Below are 11,231 nucleotides of genomic sequence, written 5' to 3' on the forward strand. Positions count from 1 at the left end.
TTAGCCCCCTTGGCTGGAAGACGCGACACAAATTAGCCATCTTTTTGCTATTTTTTTTAGCCGTCTTTCCATTTGGCTGAGAACAAGTTCAGTTTGCTTTGCAGTGCACAACTGGCAACAGTCGGCGGGACTTGTTCGATTCACTTCTCAGCGTGGTTCTTTTTGTCTAACAAGTTAACCAAGAATCAAAATTAAATTTTCCAATCCCAAAGTGAGTTTTTCAGCTCGTCTCAAGCTAATTGAATTGTTGCTGCTGCTGTTGCAGTTGCTGCAGAAAGTGAGAAAGAAGAATCAAATCATTTCTAATTAATAATTCGGTTTGTGTGGAAAGTGCAAGAGGAAATATTAAGTGAAAATATAAGCAATTCAGATAAAACTCAATTTTTCAATTTCCGGATTCATGAATTACCTAGAGACCATGTTATGGTAAGAAATATTCAATTAACTGAGAAAGAAACTGAGCTTTGAAAACAAAATCAATATAAATACTTGTAAAAGACTCACAAGAAAAATATACATATGTGATAACTTTTTTTAATTTATTTCAAAACTTTTAAAATCCTTTGAGACATGTTCAAACAACAAGTCATAAAAGGATGCATATTTTTTAAGCTATGCCAAATATAAAAATGTGTCCCGCCCTTACTATTCTTTTTATAAATTCAGGGCTATGTTGATAGCAATATTTGCTCTGCTTTTGCCAATATTTGTTCACGTAATTTCCCATTGAAGCCATCCGCAGCTGCCAACTTTTCCCGCCGTATTTTTTTATTATTGTTTTTCCTTGTTGTTGTGTCCTTTGGCCAATTGCTGGCTGCTCACTCAAATGATGCGTAAAACTCACATTAGCGGCAGCCGTGCGACGTTTTGGCCGGGTCCAAGGCCCTCAAGTATCTCATAGAATAGGTGTATGCGGTGCGGGATGTGTGTGTTTGTCCTTGACCAATTAAAGCCAGAATTGAGCTAAGCCAAGTTTTTTTAATTTATGAGCTTTGCACACAAAAACGCCAGCTAAATATTTTAATGGGTCTCTGGAGAAGAAGAAGTGGCGGTGAATTTTCTTTTTTCCAGTCTTTTTCTAAAAACTTTCTTTCAAGTTTGGCCTATAAATTAAGCAAGTTGTATGCATAGCTCCTTGCAGAGAGCAAGAGGGCTCCTAGAGGGCAAGGATATTTGCCAGGACATATTTAAACAGAATGCATATTTCGTGTAAATCAAAAGCCTAAAAGCCTATTATTTTTCATTTCATGTGAATAAAATCTGCTTTAAACTAGGAATAAATATTATTTTAAGGGATGCTGCAAACTAGAGATCAATTTTCTTTTTATTCTTTTGTTAAAACTCACAAGTTTTTGGTTTTTATTTCTTTTTTTGGAGGGAACATCCATTTCTACATGATTTTTCAGACCGAAATAGAGCCGGGTTTTGTGTTTGTACTTATATTTTCCTGCATGGACGTTTTCACAAATTTTTTCCCCATTTCCTGCAGATGCCTGTGACTGGCATGAAAAGCATTTTACACATGGCAGCGTTTTTTAATTTTGCCAGCCAGCTTTTAGAAATGGAACACATACACACTCACACACCAATACAAACACACCAACGCAAGCACAAATACCAATCCACATGTGTGTAATACAACGTGCACTTACTAATTAGAAATAAAAACGCGAACAGCACCCGGCATTTCGCTCATTACGTTCTCTTTGCCATTTCTCTGTGTGTGTTTATTTATTTGTGCCACCCTTTGGGCCAACATTTTGTGTTGCCACTGCAACTGCAACAGCAATAGCATAGGGCGGCTGGTCATTTGTTGGAAAATAATAGACACCGCGCCGTCTGGCCAAGAACTCTGCAGTAGCATTGGCCAAATCCCCGCCCATGGTCTCGTTAGCCCCCTCGCCTTGGGAGCAACGGTGTAAGCGGGTCAGCTGTTGCCATTCAGAGGTTGGGCATCCACGCGCCAGGAAAACTGAGTCCTGAAGTCCCGTTAACTGAAGGCTTTCGGCAAAGAGCATGAAAGCCCGCCAATGGCTACATTCTAGCCAGAAGCATCCCGGCTGCTGGCTGCCCCAGTTCGCATAGAAATCCACATGCCCCAGAGGTCGATCGAAGCCATAGCTGCCCACACTCGTGTGCAGGACTTCCACGTAGTCGGCATCCTGCGAGGTGAGCCGTTCCTTTTCCTGGGCGTAGCGGAAGAAGGGCAAAGCTGGATCCAAGGCCCGGATCATCCGAAGGCGTCCGGTTTGGACATTCTTACCCGCCAGTCCAGCCACATGGGCTCCCATGCTAAATCCAATCAGCTGGAGATCCTCGAAGCGAAGTCCCGCCTCCTGGCTCAAAAAGTCCACAAACTTGGCCACAACCTGACCCACTGGCTTCACACGATAACTGGCCGTGATGTAGTCGGCTATGGCCCCGCGTCCCCAGTCCACGGTGAAGATGTTGTAGTTACCATTCTGGAGATTAAAGTAAGCGGGCAGCAAGGCGCTGTACATATTGGCATTCTCGTTTCCCAGCCAGCCATGAATAAGGATTCTGTGGAGGTTACAAAGAAAAGCCGGATTAACTTTTGTTTTCTCTAATCCGTAAATGAAAGAGAGATGGATATTATTTTATTTCTGTAATTTAGCTAATAGATTAGCTAATATTTAATAAACTTGAGCAGGAAAAGGATTTGTTTTACACACTTTGTTTAATTTAACCAAGATATAGCCATCGCTGGGGGGCGGAATACACTTTTCACACTTATGAAGGGGATCCCCCAGAAAATTGTACAAAAAATCTCAAAAATATTTTATTCTCGGATTTTGATGCAGAATGATGGGGAATCGATAAACAAATCGTTTGAGGTATTTCGCTCAAGAATCCGATGAAAATTGACCAATATATAGCCATCGCTGGGGGCCGTATTGTCCTTCCATGCACTTTTCACACTTATGAAGGGGATCCACCAAAAAATTTTTAAAAAAATCTAAAAAATATTATGTTCTTGGATTTTGGTGCAGAATGGTGGCGAATCGATATACAAATCGTTTGAGGTAATCCGTTCAAGAATCGGATTGAAATTGGCCATGATATAGCCATCCCTGGGGGAAGTGTTCCAAAGTTCAAAAGCGACTGCATTTTTTTAAAATAAAGCACTCACCTAGTGGGATTGAAAGGATTAAAGCGGGACCTTCGTAGGGAAGCGGCATCGTAGAGATTCACCTTTTCGGTGATGACCTCGCCCGCTTCCGTCTCCCCTTTCCTCATAACATTTAGGCCAAAGGCAGCGGTCAGTGTGTTGCCCACAACCTGCTGGAAAAGTCGTCGATGCGGAGCCTGCTCCTCCTTCTCCTTTTTCTGAAGGAGGTGCGCCTTCGGGTCCAGGGTGTGCAGGTGGAAGTAGGTATGATGGTCGGCATTGTAGAGCAATTTGTAGTCCGGCTGTAGGCGGAGTAATTGCTCGGCCGTGCTGGGATTGTTGGCCAGGTTATGCCCATCCCACATTGGCAGCCGATCGGGTTGCTGTCTGCTCATTAGGTGGGACAGTCGTGCCATTTGTGTGTCAAAGTAGTCAGCCTTCTCCCGCGCGGCGCCCCGATTTCTCATCCTTGCCCCTGCCACCAGTGCAGTCATCATCGTTCTCATTCCGATGGCACTTTCCACTTCATTTGTCACTTTTACTTGCACTGCGGGTCTTTCAGTTGCCGTTGCCTTCGCCAGTATACCTTCGCCAGCATCATCATCCTTCAGCATCAATTGATTGTTTTCTGCAACGGCAACGGCAGCAGCGGCATTGTCCTCAAACCCGGGCCTATAATCAGAATCTTTCAGTTTTGCAGCAGCGAGCCACAAACAAACTGATGTCAACGAAATGAAAGTGCATTAGGCTTGAAACTGTGCAACTAGACCAATTCGCAAATGAGCCATGTACACAGGGGAAAAATAATAGAGGTTCTATCATGAAATAAAAGGAATATGAACTAAAACTTATTATAGGTATTTCAGGATTTTGTATCTCAAAAACAGAGCAACTTGAAATCAAGATTAGTTATTGAATGTTTCTTTTAAATAAAATTGTCTGTGAAATAAGGAAATCTTTTCATTTTTCATTTCAATATTTTATAACATCATTATAATTAAACCAAAAACTCTACTTTCCGGAGTTTTAATATTTGTGTTCATATTTATCACTTCTTAATATAACCACTATTTCACTTTTTCGCTTCACATGATTCTACTAAATTGTTCCACTTTTTAAAGAGACTCGAAAAATAAAGACTATTTTCTTATATTCTCATAAAAATGCACTATTTTTCCCTTGTGTAAAAGCCAACGCTGTCGCAATCTATAATGATGATAATCACCTGCCTGGCAAACGAGCAGTAAACGTAGGAAACTTTCCATCTCTCATATATTCCGATATTCCGAGGAATACGTTCTTTTCACGGCGATACGAAATTTACAACTGAACGTAAATTAACGAAGATGAAGATTTTGGCACACATCTTCTTCAGCTGCATTGCTTTAAAGCTTTTTACTTTTTATGGTTTTTGGATGTTTATTATGCAGAACTTTTCTCACTTTTTCTTACTCTCGACTTCATTGATTTCTTCTTAACAAGCGGCGGTAATTGTTAACGGCTCAGTTGGCTGGAATTACTGTGTGAGTGCCTGCCATTAGCCGTTAATCTGTTGGGTCAACAAAGCCGTTGGCCAAGAGTGGAGCCGTCGAGCCGGGAAGTGGGAGAGATATTTGTGTCAGTGACCAAGTTTTAGGCCATTTAGCACTCACAAGCTTTTTTTGGGATAGGTCAATAAACGGAAATAGACTAATTACATTAATTTTAAATATTTTAAGTGTACAGGAAGTTAAGTACTTATTTTTAACATAGGCTCAGTGGAATATACACTTTAAATCGGATCTGTATCTCTATTTTTCATACGCCTATGCCTTTGCTTAAATGATGATAACTAATTTGCAATTTTTGTTTACATTTCAGGTAAGTTGGCATATTTTGATTAACCAATACCACTTGGCTCACCGGAAGTAGCGGCCGCCATTTTAACGACATCCGGCGCGTGCATTTCTGGCTGGAAACTCAAATAACGAAGAAGGACCTGCTGAAGCTGCTTTCCTTTGGGTTTATCGCCGATCGCAGAACGTGACGAAAACAACGAAAATAAAAATGGGTTTAGGGTAAAAAAGAGAAACAGACGCAACACAACCCGCAGGCAGGGACCGATAAACGAAGGTAACCAACCATATCTGAGACCGTTTCCTCTTATCGGGATTATGTATATTGAATATGATGTCACAGGGCATACGAGGACATTTCAATCCCCCCATAAGACCATTCCTTCCGGGAGATGATGATGATACAGCACAAGTTCAATGTACAATCTTTTGTCGCCTCTGTTCAGATTTCTGCATTTGCATTTTTTGCAGCGCCCCATTGTTGTTGCAATGCGACGACACTCAGACAGGATTTGTTTTTTAACACGCTCCGGGAATGGGAGGGGGAATTGAAGAGGGAGAGGCGGCTGGATGGGGGGAGGAACGGAAAACAATAACGCGACAATAATCGATTAAAAAACAGCGACTGGAAAAGGAACTCCGGCACAGTCTGAGCTTTGTTTGCCTTTTACTTTATGGCCGCAAGCTCAAAAATGTCACTCGAGTGACTTTTATTACGAGGATATTCAGAGTGGTTAAGGATGTTGCGGATGGTGGATGAGGGAGTGGGTTTTCGGTTGCACAGACCATGGATGTGGAGCTCTGGACTATTTGCCCGCAAAATACTTGAGTCTGTCTTTGGTGTCAGCGTTTAGCAGACGAGTGTCCCAACCCCATCTCCGGCCTCATATGCGGGCATCAACGTTCATAAATATGTGTACAAGTATCTCCCCCCTTAGGATCGCAAAGAAGCATTTTCTCAAGTGGCACTTCTCCGGCTGCATCCTGCGAACATAAGCAGGATGCGCTGCTCCAAAGCCGCTGACTCAGCCGTACACATATATTCCTTTTGAGGAGCCCTGTTGTTGTGTGTAAACAATGAGCCGAATAAACGAATTTGTTACATCAGTTAAGGTTAAGTGAAATGGTTGACATCAAATTTTATGGCTAGGCTTTACCTCTTGAGGAAGCAAATGAGAGTGTCAAACATGGCTAAGAACTTATTAGGAACTACTATTAGTAGTGGGCTTGGTTTTTAAGGGAAAAGTGAATGTATTTATTTGTTCTGAACTTTGAATAAATCAAAGTTGAATCTCAGATAATATTTATAGGGAATCGTATAGAAATTTGAATCAAAAGGCTCAGATAATTAAGTTAAGACATTTCCTTTCATTTTATGATTTAAAGAATCATTTCAGTGGAAAGTTGTACTTTATTTTTAAAACTATGCATTTCGTCCTTTAACAGAGCTTAGCTTTTACCTCTGTTATAGCTCTGTTAGCTTGTTTCCAGTTTTATCCTGACAGTTGCCAGAAAAAGCTTTTATGTGTAAGCTCTAACGAGTTTCAAAGCCTTGACATAACAAGCTTGATAAAAGTTTTAGGATAAAAGCTGAAACGAAGGATTCTTTTCCAACCATTTTAAGCTTTCCCAGAACGAAAGCTTTTTGAGGTTTGTGTGTATTTGAAAATATATATTTTTTTAAATTAGTTTAAAAAGTCATATTTATTAAATTAATCTATAATGCATCTTACCATACTTCTTCATGAATTTAATATTTATATCAATAAGTCGCCTTCGTAAGAAGCGTAGAAGCCTTCTGCTATTATGAGATTAAGTATCAATTTACTTTTAATTGCTTCCGTTTATAGGCGCTGGTTGGCCAATATTCCAGAGAGGCAGACAAGCGACCTGGCGGACTCCTTCACACCCCAAAGTGGCCACTGCATCGTCTGGTTTGTCTAACAACCTCAAGTGGCGTCTTCAGTGATTCACCCGACCACCCTGCTCTTCTCACTTCGTGCCCCAGAGGATTTGCTATGCAAATGTGCAACCTGACCAACTGTCCTTGCCACATATTTGTTTAAGGATGCTACGTAGCTTTCTGTAATTTGAAACTCTTTCAACAGGGCGCTGGCTAATGTCACACCTTTTAATTAACAAAATTAGAAAAAAATGAGTCACCATCACAATTTTGAATTGTTTATTTTAAGCTTTTATTATTCTTATTTTTTCTATACAAGAAAGAGTATGTTTTCGGTATTTTTCTCACAGTGTCCTTGTTCATTTCGATGCTGTCATTCTTCAAAACGAGTGGGAAAGGGGAGCAGTCGTTGTCGGTTTTCCATTTCCGAGTGGGTTGACTTGAAAGCATATTTCAGACTGCAGGTCCTTGCACCTCCTTTCCCGTTCCACCTATATTTTTTTAATGCACTTTCAAGCACTTAATAAGCTCACAAAAGCGCCGACAATTTGCATGAAACATGGGCGGGGAAACGGAGAGCAGTCTCTTGTTCGCATGGGGTACCACTTGCCTTAACCCTTGAGTTTTTCCGGGCATTTACATGCACAGCCACCCTCGAAGCGGCTCTTACCTGTCCTTATCCTTCTTATCCTGTCGAAACCTCATCCGCTATCATTTGCGTGTTGTTTTTTTCTGTTCCCCAAGTATCTATGTGTGTGTATAACGATTACCCTTTCATCATATTTGAAGTGCACGAGTGCAAGTGCGTGTCTGACTCTCTCTCTTTCCCTTTTCGACTTCCTGTCTCTTTCTCACCGTGTGTGTTTAGCTGGAAAAGCCGGCAAACTTGGCAATTTTATTTTTAGGTCAACGTAATTTTCGCACTTTTTATAACAGGAGCTTTCCTTTCTCTTATTGTAGATTGGGGGTGCTCCTTTTTTGTGTCATTTATGTTTTATTTAACTGGGAAATTAAGGCCTTAATTTACAATATTATTTTCTAAATATGTTTTTTCTAAACTTTTGTGACATTTTTAATTGACAATGAGAAGGGAACTTTTAATATATAGTTTAATATTCCATATAATAAAGGGTAAAGGATAAAAGGGTAGGACAAGCTTAATTGAAAAAGTTTTTTACACAAGTTGTTAAAATGATTATATTATTCCATTTGATTAGGTTTAAATTAGGCCTTAAAATAAAATAAAATAGACATGATAGGTGATGAAAGTAAGGAATGATATCAGAAACTTCTATAAAATATAATCTCATCTCATTTAGTGAGTAATCATATTACAGTATAAAAAAAAAGATCCTTTGAAATATAACTCTCTTTATATGGAACAACTGCAATACCTTTATTGCATATTTAAAGGCAGCAACCCCTAATCCTGGCAAGGATGCAACGAGGTCCTGTTGTAGATTTATCTTGGCTACCTCAAGCACAGCTTAGCATTGTCAATTTGGTAATCACAACAAACGCTTAGCCAATTTCGAAGTATTTAGGCAGACTCTCATCACACACACAAACACACGGATAGGCCCACAAAGAGATACGCCCATCAAGGCTTTGATCCTTGCTGACAGTTAACAGAAATAGCAACAGCATGTGCATCATGGGCCGGCAAATCACCAGCCTGAAATGGAAATCTCCCCCCACCCACCCTTCCTAAGTCTGCTTTGTAGGCTAAAACCATTATCGTCATCAATCGCAGGAGGGAGACACATACCAAGAGCAGGAGTAAGAGGATGAGGAAGAGGAAGAGAGCAACCCTTAGTGAAAAAATATCCCCCTCGGGGCTGCTGCATTTAAATCGCATTTTTCAGCTGTCCCTGCTCTGCTCCCGATCCGTCATCTTCCCTTTGTTGTTTTTGCCCCGAAATCTTTGTCATCTCTTGGATTTCTTTTCCATTTTTTTTGTGTTCCTATGCAGTCCCCTAACACTCCCCACCCCCCACACTCCCCTCACGCCTTTGAAGTATGCTTAGGGGTTGATGACGAGGACGATGACGATGACGAGGACGAGGAAGCTACCAATTCTGGTGCAACTTTTTGGCAGCATCTCCCAGAAAATTATCCGGCTGGCAACAATTTTTTTTGGGCAAAAAGTGCACCCCTTGCCACCCCCTAAATGCGTTTTCCACCCCCACGTCCGCCCACAAATGCGAGAAAAAATTCAGGGAGTGGTCGCCTTGCCCTTTTTTGAGGCTTTTGTCCTCACTTTTCCCCATCAATATGGTGTTGAATCAAAAAATTATAGCATAGCTGTTGAGTGTATTGTGTGGTAGCATATTTCAGAAATTCGGTAATATGTATGTTCTATAACTTTGTTCATTTTCTGCGTCGGATTCTGATTGATTCTCTCAGCTTTTGTCTACACACAATCCCATTGCTCGCTCCCTCCCTCGCCTAGGAGGACGCGACGCTCTCTCGCGGAGAGCGCTCTTTCCCACGCTAGCCATCCCTTTCCCTCTCGCTCTCCCTGTCCCGCTCTTTTGCCAGATTCTGCAGCATCCTGCTTATCCCTTTTCGGCCTGATACACACACACATACAAACACACGCACACTAATGCACGTGCGTCGCTGTGTGGCTGTGTGCGAGTGTCCTGTGAGCTTTGAATTAAAAATGGAAAATTGATTTTTCCGGTTGCTCATATACACACACAATCACATCTAGTGCGTGTGTGCGTTTTTCGTGTGTGTGTGTGTGTGTTCGAGTGTAAATTGATGAAGGATTCCTGAAAAGCCGGAAAATAAAGTCCTGCTCGGTGCGTTTTCCTTGACTTTTCCTCCTCGTTGCTAATGACGCTCAACAATGTTAATGCCCCGACCCAGCAGTAAGCTATATAGTATAGAATTACAATACTGCTGTGACAGGACAATATCATCGGCAAGCGTCTATATGACACCATATATCCTTTATAGTCCTGTTTTTCTTATTTTTTTCGTCGGAGACACTTTTCATTTTCGACAGAATGGAGACACTGCATTTCTAATTTACATTTTATTTCATGAGAATCCATTTGAGGACTCTCCCAGAATGTTTAAATCCCAGGATTCTGATTGTGACTTTTGGCCCGCTTTCGAGACCGTGATCCGTCATCGAGCCGGGAGAAATTGCACGTACGGAAACCAAAAGTTGACTGAAAGGCAGCCCAGGGTAGCGGCCACCATCGTCTCCGTTTTCGTCATCGTCATCGGCATCGTTCCGTCCATCTTTCGGGCGGACGGGCTGTCGGGCTGTCGGGTATTCTGGTTTCGAGTTTCGGGGCTTCGGTCTTGGAGGGTTGCGCGCGCACACCGAATCGCAAAATATATTCTCGTATCTCCCCCGATTTCAGGGGGTTGGTTTTGCCCGCACCCTCTCCCTCCCATCGCTGGGGTTGCCCGGACTGTGTGCCGTATCCCGCCGATGGTAATATTCCTTTTGTAATGCATAATTTTCTGCCGTGTACGGATCTGAGCTTCCAACTTGAGGGTGGTTCCTTCCAGTCGACTTTGCTTATTCCAGGCCTGAAAGCCGAGCACCGAGCACTGAGCGCCGCTAAAGCCACCCCCCTGCCAGCACATAGAGGCTTTATATGATATATAGACCTTTCCAGGCGACGCACACTCTCCGAGCAGAATTCATGCGGCGTTTTCCTGGCCCTCTGCACTTTGCCCGGTGCAAGTGGTCCGCCCTATCCGCCCCCCAACAAAAAATCAAATGTAAAAACAATAAAGTTACACCATATGCTTTTAGCCAGGCTCAGACCCGGAGCACCCAGAGACCGAAGACCGGAGAAGGGTTGCCATCCGTCCATCCATCTATGGTATTTCCATTTCGTGGCATTTTTCTCAATGAAAATACCCCTCACAGACGCTACTGGTGCTGCTCTCTCTCACCTTTTTCGTCGAACTGCAATTTTGTATCTACATAAATTTTTTGGCAGGTTGGCGAATGCAGGGCAGAGGGCAAGTGGCCCGGGAATCGGAATGGGGATGCGGATACGGGTGAGGAGGTCGTAAAGGAGGAGAAAGTTCTCCTGCACGGAGAGGCTTTTGAAGCGCAAATCCATGCAATTTGTTGCTGGCATTTCTCGAGTGTTTTGCTGGCATGTTGCAGTTGATTTTGTTGTTTGTCGGATTGTTGATTTCAGAGACACGAAATCCGGCTTAGTGGACACGGAAAATTGTATTGCAATTTTGCTCAGTGGCTTGGGGAGTCATCCGGTCTTTGGGTAGATTTCTGATTGCACTCTGTCATTCAATTGACGTTGTGGTCTTGGGAAGTATTTAGGAGATTTTTGTCTTCTCTGAATATTTGTTGAGAGAAGAATTAACA

General features: G+C 42.2%; 2 protein-coding genes across 7 annotated transcripts in view; one reads left to right on the plus strand and one right to left on the minus strand.

Moving 5' to 3' along the window:
- LOC6500480 (splicing factor 3B subunit 4) overlaps positions 1-11,231 on the plus strand; it is a 90,252-nt gene that overhangs the window by 62,555 nt on the left and 16,466 nt on the right. The gene's annotated exons all lie outside the window — the stretch shown is intronic.
- Positions 1,000-4,449, minus strand: LOC6500055 (pancreatic triacylglycerol lipase). Of its 2 annotated transcripts, none has more exons than XM_032449829.2 (3): positions 4,356-4,448; positions 3,152-3,848; positions 1,000-2,541 (listed from the first exon to the last, which is right to left on the minus strand). In XM_032449829.2, the coding sequence occupies exons 1-3, from the start codon at positions 4,393-4,395 to the stop codon at positions 1,728-1,730; spliced, it is 1,551 nt and encodes a 516-aa protein (XP_032305720.2). In that variant the 5' UTR covers positions 4,396-4,448; the 3' UTR covers positions 1,000-1,727. The 2 variants fall into 2 exon arrangements, with proteins under 2 accessions (XP_032305720.2, XP_044573005.1); XM_044717070.1 differs by lacking the exon at positions 1,000-2,541 and adding an exon at positions 2,562-3,092 and having other exon boundaries at positions 4,356-4,449.

This window comes from Drosophila ananassae, chromosome 2L (assembly GCF_017639315.1).
Source record: "Drosophila ananassae strain 14024-0371.13 chromosome 2L, ASM1763931v2, whole genome shotgun sequence".
In the NCBI taxonomy this organism is placed as follows: domain Eukaryota; kingdom Metazoa; phylum Arthropoda; class Insecta; order Diptera; family Drosophilidae; genus Drosophila; species Drosophila ananassae.

Excerpts from the sequence above, each read along its gene's own strand:
- LOC6500055 (XM_032449829.2), bottom strand. The coding sequence starts at position 4,395 with ATGGAAAGTTTCCTACGTTTACTGCTCGTTTGCCAGGCAG. Across the intron at positions 3,849-4,355 it reads ACTGCTCGTTTGCCAGGCAG|TTTGTTTGTGGCTCGCTGCT; the intron begins GTGATTATCATC and ends CGTTGACATCAG. Across the intron at positions 2,542-3,151 it reads AATCCTTTCAATCCCACTAG|AATCCTTATTCATGGCTGGC; the intron begins GTGAGTGCTTTA and ends TAACCTCCACAG.